Source organism: Corvus moneduloides, chromosome 17 (genome assembly GCF_009650955.1).
Source record: "Corvus moneduloides isolate bCorMon1 chromosome 17, bCorMon1.pri, whole genome shotgun sequence".
Classification (NCBI taxonomy): domain Eukaryota; kingdom Metazoa; phylum Chordata; class Aves; order Passeriformes; family Corvidae; genus Corvus; species Corvus moneduloides.
This window is the reverse complement of record NC_045492.1, coordinates 2832085-2848788: the sequence shown is the minus strand read 5'-3', so window position 1 is coordinate 2848788 and position 16704 is coordinate 2832085. Positions and strand designations below refer to the sequence as shown.

General features: G+C 50.1%; 1 protein-coding gene across 2 annotated transcripts in view; it reads left to right on the top strand.

Annotated features, from left to right (window-relative positions):
* The window catches only part of TOX2 (TOX high mobility group box family member 2), a 149525-nt gene that overhangs the window by 111726 nt on the left and 21095 nt on the right, over positions 1-16704 (top strand). For both annotated transcript variants that reach the window (XM_032127045.1, XM_032127046.1), the window contains exon 4: positions 12475-12714. In XM_032127045.1, the coding sequence (XP_031982936.1) occupies positions 12475-12714 (240 nt within the window). The remainder of the gene's footprint in view (positions 1-12474; positions 12715-16704) is intronic.

Genomic DNA, 16704 nt, shown 5'->3' with positions numbered 1-16704 from the left:
TCGGGAGTCAGAACAGAAGTTACGGCATCTGGCTCTTGTGGCGGGAGTCGGTGCTCAAGTTTCCCTTCCCTGTTCCCTCCTGCAATTAATTTTGTACATTCAGAGTCGTTTGGGCTTTTTCACACCTATTTTAAGAGTGTTCAGCATTTGCTGTAATTAAAGGCAGGAAGATACCAGACTGTGCCTTCTGGTAACTGTTTGTGTGACGCAGCAAGGTCGTGGCACATCCTGCAGCTCTCGGAGGTTCCGCTCTGCAGAGCAGGAGCATCACTGTGCTGGTGGAGAACTGGTGTGCTGGAGGTTTGGTTTTGTCTCAAATTGCTCCAGCAGAGCTGGGCTTTGAAAATCCTATATTTTCCCAACACATATTCAGCCATAGAACCACCTCCCTTCCCTGGATGCTTGTATTCCTGCTGATAGGAGACTCTCATGAAACACTTATGACAAACTAACACAATAATCCCAGCAATATCTGGCTGCAGAGGGAAACTGAGTGGGGGCAAAAAGGGGGCAGCTCATTGCAGATGTGCAGAAGAGCTGTGGTTTGTGTGCAGATGTGGGATCAGCACTGGGGACCCAACTCTTTCTAATGCTGCAGCATTTCTTGTGGTGCTTGAAAAGTGGGCTGTTAGACTTTGCAATCGAAAAAAAGCCTATTAAAATTCATTCACAGAGTTTAATCCCACTGGGATGAGTTCTCTATCTAGTCTTCCCAGTTTCCTGTTGTGTTCTAAAATTGCTTCTTTTTGCCTTCTTCTCCTTCTTCTTTTTTTTTAATGCTCCATGCAATAAAACGTGGAGGTCTCTCATTACCTGCGAGTCTATTGCTTTATGTGAATGCAATATCTAAAATGTGTGAGAAGAGCCAGGAGAGACATAAAGCAAAGGGAAGCTGGGAGTGCAGAAAGGCTTCAATCAGCTGCGCGAGCACAGGGAGAGGGCAATAAATGCTGGAGGAGGTGAGGGGGCCAATGTGGGGAAGGGGGAGTGTTTGTGCAGCCGTGGGTGAGCGGGGTGTGCAAGTCCCATGGGTGCTCTTGCCAATGTTAGTTTTTATCCCCCTGAGAAGCAAAACACCTGGATTTACACAATCCAGCATCTTCTCCATCCAAAGGGAAGCTTCTTGCCCCCCTGCCAGGCTGGGCATCGTTCCATGGTTCTCACCAAGTGGTGCCCAGGGGTGTCCCGGGGTGCTCTCCCTGGGGAGAAGGATGGGGAAGGGCTCGGTGTGATCCTGCCTTGGCAAGGGCACACAGCAGAGCACACTTTGGCCCTGCCCATGCTGCTTCCACAAAAATTAAATTAAATTATTGGCCTCCAATCCATCTGGAGCAGAACTTTGGTCCATCCCAGCAGTTCAAAGTCTTGTGAAAAGAAGGCTGAGCTGTAACACAGGATGTTAAACATCTAATAACATCGAGGATGTGGTAACCCACCAGGAAAAGCAAACTCCCCAGGGAATCCCTGTCGAGCTGCAGATGGAAAAAACTTGCTGTCTCTAGTGTTTGCCTGCTTTCCCTTTTTTTTTTCTCTTTTTTTAATGCTTAAGGTTATTTACATGACACCAGATCTCTGCTTCTCAGGAATTTATTTGTGTCTCAAATCCTGTCCTTGACCTGTGGGATGGCTTTGCTGGGCAGGTGATGGTCCCATGGGGTGCACAGCTTAGCAGGATCCTAAATTCCCACTCATGAGCAAAAGGGCACCTCAGACATGTGGCCAGGGACCACCTCTAGCCCCACACAACATGTGGTGTCTCACCCCAGCCTTGGGAAGCAGCAAGTTCTATTTATAGAGGCATTTGTTGTAGAAGGTTTTAACGCTGGCCTCTGACTCCGTGTTTCACCTGTATCTTTGGGATTAAAAAGTGAAAGACAAAAATTAAAGAAAATCTGATATATAAACAGGTCTGTCACTGAAAGATCTTTTCCCCTTGCTTGGAATGGCTTTGCCTCACTATTACACTCAATTAATGCTACAAAAACACTCCATGAGACAGTTTTTCTGCTCCTCCATCCACCTCGAGTGTGGAGACAGAAATCCAGACTAGGAAATTGTTCTGGATGGGCTCCAAGGCTGATGGAGACCCTTCTCAGTTCCCAGCACCCTCTTGGCCCCCTCAGTCCCTCACCTTCACCCATGAATGTTTTATCACTTGCCCCTTTTGCTTCTCTTCCCCTCCATAGCTGGTTCTCCCTGTCTTTCCAATATACATGTAGGGGGTGTGACAATTTTATTACGTTTTATACCCCCCATGGGCTATAAAAGAGAGGGGCTCAGGGTCTGCTGCTGTTTAATTACCTCCCAGTGCCCATTCCTGGGAATTCTGGCTGCAGCTTTTGGCGATGGTGTTATGGTGTTATGCCTGGATGAGCGTCAATTCCCTTCCTCTACAAATGGGTTTTTGCAAAATCGCTAAATAACGCATTCAGAAAACAGGCTGGAAATTAATGGGATAGATTATTTGCAAACATGTTCACTGAATTATCAGGCTTGTTCTTTATCCATAAAATAATGTACTTTAAAAAAAAAAATGGAGTTTATTGAAGATGTTATTTACAGACAGTTTCTCCAGCTGAGAACTGCGGGAGCACCGATGGAGCACATGCACAGCCCAGCTGCTTTTCCAGTGCCAGGGGCATCCCACCTCCTCCAGACACATCACTGAATCCTGGAATGGTTTGGCTTAGAAGGGATCTTAAAAGCCATCCACTTCCAGCCCCATGCCACGGCTAGGGGCACCTTCCAACAGACCAGGGATTTTTCCACTAGAACCAGAATTTTGCTTGCGTTTTTCTGGGCTGTTGGGCTCACCCCTGGCCCTGGGAAATTGAGTTTGACAAAGGACACGTGCTGTCCCTCTCCCAGTCCCCACAGGAATAGTCACAGCAATTCCTTTCCTTCAAGCAGTGCCCCCTAAGACTCAATGGTGAAGAGGCAAGACACCTGGAAAAAAAGTCAGTGGAAGGCTCTGAGCACCCTGGTGGGGTGGAAGGTGTCCCTGGAAGGTGAGCTGTGGGGTGTCCACAGTGCAGCTGAAGGGGGGTTGCTGGAATGCAGGGGTTCAGCTGTATGAAACAGCCTCAAACTGCACCAGGGAAGGTTCAGGTTGGATATTTAGGAAAATTTCTTCACTGAAAGAATGGTCAAGCACTGGAACAAGCTGCCCAGGGCAGTGTTGGAGTCACCATGCCTGGAAGTGCTCAAAAAACATGTAGATGTGACACTTGGGGACATGGTTTAGTGGTGGAGCTGGCAGTGCTGGGTAAGGGTTGAACTCAATGGTCTCAGAGGGCATTTCCAGCCTTGGTGATTCATTCTCTGCAGTCCAGGTTCCCATCTCAGCAGCTGGTGGGATTTGGGACTCAGGGTGGGCCAAGCCCTTACAACACTTTGGTCGTCTCCTGAAGAAGGAGCACCCCAGCTGAGGCTGCAGGTCTGCAGCAGGGCTGGGAGGGAGAACAGCTCTGGAGCCGTGTCACTGACACCTCGAGGTGCTTGGAAACCATAACCTCTTGCACTCTGTGTAATCACTCCACCAGCACAAGAGAGAGGAAAGCCCAACTCCTGCCTCCCTGCCACTCCCAGGGGGTGGGAGTAGCTGGGATTTGGAATGTCCAGCCTCGTGGACATCTCTGCTGCACCAATCCACAATAATGCTCTTGCTGGCAGATGACCACGGTGGGGGTTGAATCACAGGAAAGTAACAACATTCAGTTCATGCCATGCTGAGCTGGTTCCTTCTGGCCGTGCCCTCCCAGCCCCGGGAGCGATGACAATATTAAGGAGCAATATTCCCTGTTTGCCAAGCAGAGTCTCTACCCTGTTTAACACCACAGTTCTCACCCAGAAGTTACAGTTCTTTCTCTTCTGATGAAGTGCTAATTGTGTTTGGAGGATTCCTTCCCCTGTAATAGCAGGATATCGTAGCACGAGATCACGGGCTGCCAAAGCGCCGAGCTCCGTGTGTCAGGCAGGTGCTTCCCAACACCAGCCCTCAGTCATTCCCTCCCCTGCCTGCTGCAGGCAACTTCTCTTTGTGGGGAAAAAAACCAGGCAGAGGTGATCAAGGCTGGAAAACATAAGGAGCAATTTACACAGTAACAGAAGCGGATCAAAAAATCCTCAGAGACGAGGAGACAAAAGTCATCTACAACCACAGAACGGTTTGGGTTGGAAGGGACCTTATAAACCATGTTGTTTCAACCTCCCTGCCATGGGCAGGGACACCTTCCACTATCCCAGGCTGCTCCAAGCCCCGTCCAACCTGGCCTTGGGCACTTCCAGGGATCCAGGGGCAGCCACAGCTTCTCTGGGCACCCTGTGCCAGGGCCTTCCCACCCTCACAGGGAACAATTCCTTCCCAATATCCCATCCATCCCTGCCCTGTGGCAGGTTAAAGCCATTCCCCTTTATCCTGTCCCTCCAGGCCCTTGTCCCCAGTCCCTCTCCAGCTCTCCTGGAGCCCCTTTAGGCTCTGGAAGGGGCTCTGAGGTCTCTCTGAATCCTTCTCTTCTCCAGCTCTCCCAGCCTGGCTCCAGAGCAGAGGGGCTCCAGCCCTTAAAGCCTCCTCTGAACTCACTCCAGGCTCCACATCCTTCCTACACTGGGGTCCCCAGAGGTGGGGGCAGCTCTGCAGGTGGGGTGTCACCAGAGCAGAGAGACAGGATCCCCCTCTCCCCCTGCCCTCACTGTGCATGAGCCCAGGATACAGATGGGTTTCTGGGCTGCCAGTGCACACGGACAGGTCATGTTCAGCTTCTCATCCACCCAAGTCCTCCTCAGAGCTGCTCTCAGTCCATTCCCACATAAACACAACTGGGAGAAGCCCTGGGAGCCTTGTCTGGGGAACACTGTGTGGCTTTAGGGTGAAGCTTCTTGTTTGAAAGCATTGCATTTGGAACTGCCAACATTAATTGGAAAGATGGGGGTTTTATTTAAAGCACCTAAACTAGAAAAGTTTCTTTTCTCCTATTTGTCTGCTCAGGTTCCCTCTAAGCCATCAGGCTGAGCTTGTCTGTACATGGCTTCAGATAAGTGACTGAGGAGCTCTGCTAATGCTGGTATTTAATAATTCTTGGAATATTGGGGAAGCTCTGGGGGACTAGAAAAGAGCTAATGTGCAAATATTTAAAAAGGGAAACAGAACAGCCCAGGTAATTACAGACCTGTCAGTCTGTCATCAATCCTCAGCAAAATAATGGAGTGGCAGATCCAGGCCTCAATTAATAAAGAATTAAGGGAAGGTAAGATAATTAATGCCAATCAACATGGGCTGATGGAAAACAAATCTTGTCAAGCTAACTTGATATCTTTTTTGATGAGATTACAGGTTTGGGTGATAGAGGTAACAGTGTTAACATAACATACTGAGACATCTGCAAGACATTTGACTTGGAAGCACAAAGTCTGTTGAGAAAGTGGAACAATACGAACCCAGTGTTGCACAGGTTTGGTGGGCTGGATTGTCACTCTGTCTTCCTGGAGGGTTTTTTTTATGTTTCTGCCAAAGGAAGCATGAAATAATTGCCAGCAGAGCTGGCAGATGATGATGCAGTGAGCAGGAAGGTGGCAGAAGACAGATGCAGAGCTTTTGGCATGGCCTGGTAAGCTGATCCCAAATGAAGGATATGGGTTTAGAAAAACAGTATTGCCACCCTTGCAGGAGCAAAAAAGATCTTTCAAGGTGAGGACTCCTCTCCTTATAGATGGTGGCTCTGGAAAAGGGGTGTGAGATGCTTTGGGTGGGTGCTGCTGAGGGAGAAGTCCAAAAAGCATCCAGAGCAGTGAGCAGGGTGGGGAACATGGAGAGAGTGCAGAGCTCTGTGTCTTTGGCCAGAGCAGGAGGGGGTTGATGGTGCTCTGCAAGTGCTCTGGGGAAGGACAGAGTGGTGAGAGCCTCCAGTCTGGCCAGTGCTGGGGTGTGGGCTCCAGGGCTGGCAGCACAGGCTGGCCATGGACGCTGCACTCTAGGCTTGCTCCAATGTCACAAGTGAATCCACCCCCCTGGGCAGCTTCTGAACCCCACCCGACAGGGAGGGGTTCCCCAGCTCCTTGCAGCCCTCCTCTTTCCATCCCCTCCTCGTGTGGTGCCCCAAGGGCTCTCAGAGATGCTTTAGGTCCCCTGTGTCACAGCCACCACAACAAAAGCAGGAAGGCTCATGAAACCGAGGGCTGGGGAAAGCTGTGCCTTCAAACCTGCCCCAGGGCATGTCTGTGTCTCAGAAATGCTTTTTTAAACCATGAATGTGGATTCTTCCTCTTTGCTGCCTGGCTCTGAGTTCAGAGATGCTCCTTCAGATCATGTTTGCAAACTTGAGTCTGGAAAACCTTTCTTTTTCCACTGTGTTCAATGAAGAGAAACTGTAATTTTAATGTAGATCCAAAAAATTTCCATGTGCCCAAACCCCCAAAGCTGGCACCAGCGGTTCCCTTGGGCTCCTGTGCTGCTGCTGCTGGGCCAGCAAAGCCCCCCCATGGCATCCTGGAGGGGGTACAGATCCCCAGGAGCTGGCAGAGGGTGCTTATTCCCTCTGGGAACTGGATGCATCCAGGAGGGAGGTGACAACCACAGCTGGGAACGTGAGTGCGCAGAGAAATCCTCTGCCGTATGAGAAATGCCCCCCCACCTCTACCAAAATAAATTACTTCCTTTTTAAATCCTTTCCAACTGTTCCCCTCATGTTCGTAATAGGATGATCGGTGGAACCAAAGATGTGGCTGTTACTTTAAAGGATAAATTAGTTTGACTCTTAACTCAATAATTAAAACTGTTATGGCTATGAGCCTGCAGGGATAATGTACTATTATTATAGTCATTTGTTTCAATTAAATGCTTACTGATTTTACAATAGCAGCTGGGCACCTGTGTGAGATAGCTATTACTCTGAACAAGACATCTCAAATTCCAGCAGAAATTTGTCACTGCACTAAAGCATTTTACATAGACCATGAAAGTTTATTAGGAGCAGTTACAAATCGGGAAGAGGAGGGGTGGTAATTGGGGATATATTTTCTTATCAGCTCCTCTCTCTCCTGCTCTCTCTCTTTTTTAAGTAAATCATCTTTAAGCATTTCAGCTATGGTGATGCGTTTACATTGAAACTTCAATACAGAAAAAGCCTGCTGGGAAAACTTTGCTTCAAAGCTGTTCAGCAGATAATTCCTCTCCCTGGTTGATTGTGATTATAATGGCTTGTTCTTGGGAACAAACCCAAGGAGAGGGAAGCTGTGCTGTGGATGAGCCTGGTGGCTGCCCCTGGAGTAGCTGCTTGCCTTGCCTGGGAGGAAGACCCTGGATGAGGAAGGCTCTGACAGCTCAGCTCAGCTCACCCCACCTGTGTTACCTGACCCTGGGAAGGGTGGGAGTCCTAGAGTCATGGAATGGTTTGGGTTGGAAGGGACCTTAAAGACATCTCATTCCAACCCCCTGCCCCGTCCAGCCTGGCCTTGAACACTGCCAGGGATCCAGGGGCAGCCACAGCTTCTCTGGGCACCCTGTGCCTGTGTTTACCACCCTCACCAGAAAAAATTTCTTCCCTATATCTACTCTAAATCAACTCTCTTTTCGTTTAAAACCATCACCCTTTGTCACAACAGGCCCTGCTAAAAAGTCTGTCCCCATCTTTCTTATAGGCCCCTCTAGGCCCTGGAAGGGGCTCTGAGCTCTCCCTGAGCCTTCTCTCCTCCAGGTGAGCACCTGCAGCTCTCCCAGCCTGGCTCCAGAGCAGAGGTGCTGCAGCCTTTGGAGCATCTCCGTGGCCTCCTCTGGACTCTCTCCAGCAGCTCCAGGTCCTTCTGATGTTGGGAATCCCTGGGCTGGGGCAGCTCTGCAGGCGGGGTCTCACCTGAGCCAGGCAGAGGGGCAGAATCCCCCTCACCTCTGCCCACGCTGTGGGATGAGCCCAGGACATGGTTGGATTTCTGGGCTGCCAATGCACATTCCCAGGTGATGTCCAGCCTCTCATCCTCCAGCACCCCCAGGTCCTGCCTGTGCAGTGGGGTCAGACAGTGTTGTGTGGCAAACTCCAGCCAAATTTCTCCTTTCCCTGCTCCTTGGGTAACATCACAAGTGGTTCAGCATGGATCCCACCCGTGGGACTGCAGCCCAGCCGAGCAGGCAGCAGGGCTGGGGCAGCTCGGAGCAGCACTGCTCCAAGGGCAGAGCACACCACGGGGGAATAACACAGGAGCTCTGGATTTGTGCTTCTGCCACCAGAGCACAGTGTTTGTTCAGGGTGCGGCCGAGACCAAGGAAGGTGAGAGAAGGACAAAAATCCCATGGAAAGCAAAGGCAGAAGGTGGTTTTCGGGGTGGGACCTGCCTCAAGGCTTCAGTCAGGAGTTAGGATTTAGCAGGAGGCCATTTCATGACACAGCCATCCCTGCCAGATCCTGGCACCTGAGCCCCGGGTCTGCTGGCTGGTGCTCCACCCCATACTGCTGGAAAGAGCTGCTTTTTACATTAAAATTTTGGGGAACAGTTAATTTGAAGCTGGGCTTGACACACTTGAAACATTATCTGTGTTAGCAGAGCACCCCAGTCCCTGACCGGGCTTTTCCCCATGGCATTTGTCACTGAATTCCCCTTCTCCCCAGAAACAGGGAACATGGACCATGTTTTTCTCTCCTTCTTTGGATTAGCTGGAGCGTTTACGGGCCTGATATGCATATTCATTAAAAGAATTGAAATATTGTGGAAAAAAAGAAGCTGTCTTTGAGTTAGCACAGCCTTTGGGAATCTGCTAAGTAAGATGCACTTAATTACTTTAGCTATGACTACATCACATTACACTCTGGGTTTCCTCTCTGAGATGCAAAACATCTTTTGAGCACAGGCTGCAAACCCATCCTGAGCCTTTTGCAGCACCTCGTGGTGAGCTTGTTGTGCTGAATTCCCGGGATGGAGATGGGATCTGACCTGGCTCTCACAGGCCCTGCTCCTGAGGAAGGCGCTGATCACATTTGGAGGGTGGTTATTTAATTCCGTGTTTCCGTCGGGCGCTGTGGTGCTGCCGAGTGCTTCGGGGAGGGGAAAGGCATGGGACAGCCCCACTGAGCCCAGTGCTGGGATTGCACCTCACAGGACCAGGTTGTTTTCTTTCACACAGGGAGCGTTGCATTCATTACCTCCTTTCACTTTGGTTTGCCATGATCACAATTTCATTTGCCATTTACTTGCCTGATGAGGCCATTTGCTGCAGGGAAGCATCTCAAAATCCTGCTCCTGGGTCTCTCTTTTCTTGGGGGGGGGGGGATATCACCTGCTTTGGGTGCCCCTGAAATCAGTGTCTGCAGGATCCTGCAGTGGGAAGCAGGAATAATCCTTTCCCTGGCTTGAGTCAGGGCCATCCTCACCCTTAATCCTATTTGAGGAGCTCCAGTGCTGCACTTGAACCGCTCACCTTCATTTTCACCCCAAACATGTTACATCTGGAAAACATGAGTGGCTTTTCCACCACTGCTGGGGAGACCAGGAGCCATCACCAGGAGTGATGGGGAGGTGGCAACCTGGTGTGTTGCTTCCAAAATTGCACTTAAAAAAGAAAAAAAAAAAATAGAAGTGGAGAGAAATGCAGCAAGTGCCAAATGGTGGAGGCAGTTCCTGCCTGTCCAGACACTGCTCAGCAGGGTGCATGTGAGGAGCTCTGCATGGGTCCTGCAGAGCCTCCTGGATAGGGGGAGAAGAGATGGAGATGTGGGAGAGGAGAGAAGAACCAAGAATATTCAACTAAAACCAGTTTCTTGTCATACAATTGTGGAATGCTTTGGGTTGGGAGGGACCTTTAAAGCCCATCCAGTACCACTCCTGCCATGGGCAGGGACATCTCCCACTGTCCCAGGTTGCTCCAAGCCCCGTCCAACCTGGCCTTGGACACTGCCAGGGATCCAGGGGCAGCCACAGCTTCTCTGGGCACCCTGTGCCTGTGTTTTACCACCTTCACTGTAAAAAACTCCTACCTTATATCTAACCTAAATCAACCCTCTCTAAGTTTAAAACCGTTCCCCCTTGTCCTGTCACCACAGGCCCTGAGTAAAAGTCTGGTTTTATGGGGTCCCTTTGATGAGGTGAAGAAATTGAGAGGAATCATCTCACTAAGATATCCTTGGAGGGGGACATCCCAGCACAAATGCTGTGTCTCAAGAGGGGTCTGTGATGGGGTTGTGAGCAAGGGGCTTCTGGAGGGGTTCTCTGAGCCAGGCTCTGGTTCCTGGTTTTTTCTACAAATTTTCAGAGGCATTTACAACACGTGGCCCATATCCATAATTGCACTCCTGGACTTGTTCTGCTCTGATGCATAACTAACATGCACTGTAAAGAAAAAGTGTGTGATTACATATTTAATGGATAAACAGAGCCGTTGTGGTCTATTGGCCACATAATAAAAGTTTCCCCCAAAATTGTTTTAGTACAGTATTTCCTCGGAAGACTGCTGTGGCTGAAACCGTGAGCAAGCTATTTTAAACTTCAGAATTTTTGAAGCCACGTCTCATAGCCTTCCCCATTTCTCCAACACCCGTCTTCTAAACTTTCCCTTCATTTAAATTTAAAATAAGGACAATAAATTATTCTTTTCCTTAGCAGCTGGCAGATCTTCTCCAACTTGAAAGGTCTGGATTAAACTGACAAAACCCAAGACAAATGTACATTTTTTGGCTGGGATTTGGGAATAGCTGGCTGCTCAGCAGATGGGTGCTGTGTTCCCACCTTGCGTGGTCCCTGTCACTGCCTGTCTCACCCAGGCCCCTCCCATGACTTCTGCAAATTCAGTTTTAAATGCAAAAATTGCCTCTCTGCTGCCTCCTGTGTTGCCCAAGCCTGGTGTCCATCCCCATGGCTGCATCATCCTCGATGTCTTTATGACCAGGAGAGGCCAGAGCTTGGCAGTAAGGCACATAATAAGGTTTCAAGGGCACATAATAAGGTTTTAAAGGCACAAAAATCTCACCATAGTTAAGCTCTATGCCCCTAACCAAAGCATAGTTAAGCTCTGTGCCCCTTTGCCTCTAAGCAAAGCCAGCCCTGCTGCCTCCTTGACACCACCAAAGCCAAGGGCAGCAATTCAGTGCGGCCCCTAAGACAGCCCCAGTCACGCTCCTGCTGTTGAAATGCAGGAATATATTTAATTCCTGTGAGTTAAATCCCTTCCCTTCACAATTAATGCAGAAGAAGGGCAGATGCAGGGAAATCTGTTCCCCTGACACTGCTCCTCTACTGACGGAGAGTCCAAAGGAGAGCAGAACGTTCTGTCGGGTGTGGTGTAAAGCTCTTGATTCCTGACCTGCAGCAGTAAATCTGGGTTTGCATCTGGATTTATGTCCTCTGAAGCCTATGGAGCCCTCACAGGTCTTCCATGGGTTTCCTTCCGTGTGTGTGCTGCTGATGGAGTTGGCAAAGCTCCCCTGGTAATGAGAGATTGCACTTCAGAGGGCTGATTGGGAGCTCGGGTCTTTAAATTCATGTTAGCATTAATCAGATTAATGTAGAAGGGGAAAACTCTGGGAAACATTTCAGATAGGGTTTGCCTCCCTCACACTCCATGGCTGGATGAGGCTGTGCAGGAGCCAAACTCTACTAGATGGGCAAGGATGGATCCTAGGGGAAAATGGGGTTTTCAGGGAAAATGGTACAAACTGGAAATGGGGTCTTGGCACAGGAAACAGCAGGGTTTGTCCTCATCTCATCTTATCTCATCTCATCTCATCTCATCTCATCTCATCTCATCTCATCTCATCTCATCCCTTATTTGCTTCTTGGTGTACAGGAGATGGACCTGCTGGAATGAGTCCAGAGGGAGGCCCTGAAGATGCTCCAAAAGCTGGAGCAGCTCTGCTCTGGAGCCAGGCTGGGAGACCTGGGGCGGGTTCACCTGGAGAAGAGAAGGCTCTGGGAAAACATTAGAGCCCCTTCCAGGGCATAAAGGGGCTCCAGGAAAGCTGGAGAGGGACTTTGGACAAGGTTCTGGAATGACAGGAAAAGAAGGAATGGTTTTAAGTTATAGGAGGGTAGGTTTAGATGGGATATTAGGAAGAAATTCTTCCTTGTGAGGGTGGGGAGGCCCTGGCACAGGGTGCCCAGAGCAGCCGTGGCTGCCCCATCCCTGGTCCAAGGCCAGGTTGAATGGGGCTTGGAGTAACCTTCCCTTCTCCTCATGATTTGGCCATAAATTGCTCATTTATTAACCTTTTTATCTGACCCCTGGTGGGTGCCAGCCGCCAGTGGTCCCTGAGGCAGGCAGGGGCACCTTCTGAGCACACAGACCCACACTCAAAGCTGATTTAGCACCTCATGGGCACAGCAATGGGTGCATGGTGCCCAGCTCTTGCCTCGTGTGGAAGGGATCACCAGGAAGACTTTCCCAGCTGTGTGGACCAATTTAAACAATAAACCAGCCTCAAAGTGATTTGGCAGTATGGCAAATAAATAAATAAATGAATGAATTTTGTAGTCACGAGCGATCTCCTCCTCACTCAGATCCAGGAGATGGTGCACTCGGACGCCGCGTCCTACGAGTCCAACCGCCAAGTGCCGCTGCTCAACCGGCCCGGAATGCTGGGCGGCCCCATGGGTGCCCTCAGCCAGTCCCAGCTCATCTCCCAGATGGGGATCCGGAGCGGGGTCACCCACGGCTCCCCCTCGCCCCCGGGAAGCAAGTCTGCCACCCCATCTCCCTCCAGCTCCACTCAGGAAGAGGAGACCGAGTCGCATTACAAGGTACGTGCGGTCGCGCTGGGTTTGATGGGGAATGGCGTTTTTCGTTGTCCTAAAGAGCATAGACTTCTGGCCTTGTTTTTATATTTATAGTGGGAGACTTTCCCAAGGAGGAGGGCACTGTTCCCAGCCTAGGGTGAGGCCCAGCGTGGCAGGCTGGCATTCACACAGCGGGTTTGGAGATCAGAGTTGTTCTTCTGCCTTCACGTTTTACCAGGTCCATCAGGCTACAGAATTTCCTGGGATGATTATGATGAGCAAAGCAGGTTCAGGGCTTAGGGTCTGCAAATGCTTGGAGCTACATTAGATTTCTGGTGGTGGGTAGAGAAGACTGAAACAGGAAAGGAGCTCATGGTGGTATTTAACTGAGCTCATCGGACGTGGCTTGCTAAGGAAAATGAACAGGAATTAAAAGAGGAAGAGTCTTCTGCCTTTTTGTTCAGCCAGGTGGTGTTTGAAGTAGTCAGCAATGTCCCAAATGGTCTCTACAGCCAACAAAACTGCTGCTGAGTGTGACACCAGCAAACCCAAGGAATTCCTGGGGGTTTGGGCACGTCTTGGTTGTTGTCCATCTCTCTCCAAATGCAGCAGCAACAGCCAAACAACATGTGCTGTGTTCCAGGAGCCTGTGGCTGTTATTTACTGAGAGCAAAACTGCAGCAATCACCGTGCCTCTGTGCCTGCAGGGCAATCGCTGGGCTCCTTGGGGACTCTGATTAAAGCCTTCCATGGAAAACCTTCTCCTGGAAGGTGCTGACCCAAGGCACTGGTATTGAAACCTTGTCCCACCAAAATAGGCTGTTGTGACAGGGTTTGAATGTATAACCAGAGCAGCAAACAGTGCACGGGCTGGAAAAGTAGGAAAATGCTAGGACTGAGCAAAAACCTCTCCCTCTTCATGGAAATCCAGGAAAATGGATTCCCATCAATCCTGTAGTTTTTCATCCATTGCCAAACTTCACTTCAGATTGAGGCATTTCAAAGCAGAGTGCTTGTGTGGGTGGAGAAACAGCTTCAGTGGATTAAAACTGACAAGAACGGTTACACGAGGTTAAAAACAAATGGAATTTTTCAAACTCTGTGATTCCATGTTCACTGTGGGATGGGTTGTGCTGCTGGATCCCGTGGTCTGCCATCTCCCAAAGCCTGCGTCACAAAGCTCCAGGCAATGACCTGGGAGCTGAAATCTTCCACATCAAGAGAAAATGAGTTTCGTTTAGTGACACACCAGGTTCAGTCTCTCTGCCTCCATCAGCACCACCCAACTTTCCTGTCAGCCCCCCAGGAGTCCCTGAGGAGGACACAGCTTCAGGGTTGGATCTTCTGTTTTCTTGAGCCAGTGGTAGCCATGGGGTAGGAAGGGTTTGGAGATGTCCAGATGATGACAACTTGCAGAGATTAGAATTTTTCCTAATCCTTAAGGCAATCCCTCTCATTCTTCTGCCCTGTAAACCCCCCAAACAGGTGGGAGTGATGTGTTTGATGGAGGAGGAGATGCTGAGTGTAAGGAAAGCAGCAGACCCACGTTGTGGCCTGCAGGTTTCTGTTTGCTTTCTCTGTCTGCACAGCTGCTGCCTTCCCCCATCAGTCATGTTTCACGTGGCCATTAAGGGCTTTTCTGCAACAAGGCATCAAAATGACATTCAACAAGCAGAAATTAATCTTGTGAGCGAGAAGGTCACACGTGAAAGAAATTAGTCCAATGCCATCAGGTCCTTCAGGTCCAGCTGGTCCTCTGAGCCAGGGAGCTTATGAATTTCAGAGGTCTCTGAGCCTCACTGGTGCATTTACCTGCTTCATAACTTGGGTGGTGGGTGCACATGCACTGAAGGGAGAGGTGGCTACAGCCCAACTCCCAGCTGGATTAGTGGTCACTCTCCATAGTTATTAAAATAACTATGGTGATCACAGTCGTTAAAATCAATGCCCATGAGGTTTCAGCTCTTCCTGGGTTCAACATCTAAAAAGGCACCAAGTTTCTGGGCTCACATCATTGCCCCAGTCCACATCTGTCATCAAACAGACCTTCTGCCACCTCTCTGGGGCAGGTCCAGTGCTGGTGGCCACCATGGGCAGGTGGCCACACTCTTCATCCCCCTGCCCAAGCCTCCCTGGTCCCTTTGACCGTGAGGATGACCCTTGGGGGTGCAGATGCTCTGGGGCAGCGAGGCACTGGCTCACTGGGAGTTGACTTTAGCCATGAACATGGTTCAGGTTGGTCAAGCCTCTTCTGAGGTCCAGACCAGGCTGTTGTCTCCTCCCAGGTGCGTGTCACACCTGGGAAACCCCAGGAATACCAAACCCTGATCTGCTCTGCTCCCTGCTGGGGACTGGTGGCTCCAGGCAGCCTTGCAGCATCTGTTTTCCTTAAAGCCCATGTGCTCTTTGGTTCTGCCTGAGCTGTAAATCCAGCTGGGGTTGTGCTGCTGCTGTTCCAGCTCCTTGGCTTGGTCAGTGGCTGTGTGGGAGCAGGTCCCCCATGGCACTCCACTGAATCAAACAGGATCACAGTTAGTTAAAATACCATCTCACTTCCTAATGGGCTGAAGCCCTGTCATGCATTTTTTTTTTCCTTCTAATAAGCTGGCCTTTCACCTCCAGGCCTCCCATTCAAGCCCATTTGGGCAATTTTAAATTAAATGCAATTTTTTTGGTCTCTCTGCTCATTCACTAATGGTCACTGTCTGTTTGACAAATGTCACTGCGCTGATACTGAAATTAATGACCAGTCAAGAGCTGCAGAGCGGAGAACGGGAACGCTGCTGCCCTTTCCTCCCCGTGCCTGCCCTGTGCCAGCCTCTTAAATCCTGGCACTGCCAAGCATGTGCTCAAATTGACAAATCCATCAGGAGAAGAGGCTGTTTGTCCCCAGCTCGGCTGGAGGCACAGTTTTCACAAGATCTTGGTGTTTAGACCAATATCTTTCCAAGCAATTCAACAACCTGTGCAGCTGATGGCAGTGCCTTGAGCTCAGGGTCTGCAGGTGGAGGGGCTGGTGTCCTGTTTGCCCTCAAGGATGCAGACATCCAGCCAGTACTTTTATTCTCTGTCATCTGGTGTATTTTGGTTTTCCTTCACTATAAAATAAGGGTAATGGTGCTTCCCTGTAGTGCGAGCTTTCACTGGCCACAGTTAATGCGTTGAGAGCTTTGATGGGTATCCAGATGTTTTCCAGGGTTTTTTTCCTTTGCACATCCTCTCATGGAGGCTTCTGCAGTCCCCTGTATTCATAGGATCACAGAATATCCTGAGTTGGACCCTCAGGGATCACCCAGTCCAACCCCTGGCCCTGCACAGACACCCCAACAACCCCACCCTGGGCATCCCTGGCAGCGCTGTCCAAACGCTCCTGGAGCTCTGGCAGCCTCGGGGCCGTGCCCATTCCCTGGGGAGCCTGGGCAGTGCCCAGCACCCTCTGGGGGAAGAACCTTTTCCTAATGCACTGCACAGGGCATCCAAGGGAGACTGATACAGGATTTTCTTTCCATGCTGCCTTCGGTGGAAGCATCCTTGTTTCCAGCCTTGCTGTTTTACTTCCCAGCCCAGTGGCAGCATCTCCTGTTCCCTGTGTCCTGCTCCCCTGAATTCCAGCACCCATTGGGCACTGAGTGTGGACAGGGCCATTCCTGGTCATCGTGCTGCACCCGGATCAGGCATAAGAGTGAACAGCACGTGCAAAGCATTTCATTCATACAATTAAAACAGTTCAATTCCTGCATATTCCTCTGGATAGGAGTACGTACATGTTAGCAGGATGGAGCAAATTTTGGATGGCCCTGGTGTGATGGTTAATGTGGTGCTGGTGTTGCTTGGTCAGTGCTCAGAGCCCTCCTGGAATGGGGGGGTGAGGGAAGTCAGGAGCAGCTTGCAAAGGGGGCTCACTGGGATGCAAATCAGAAACCATGTGGAAGCCAAGTTTGTGGAAAACTGATGGACTGCTAAAGCAATTAGCTAGGAAGAAAGGCATTTGAAGAGGTTCCAGAAGTGGATCAA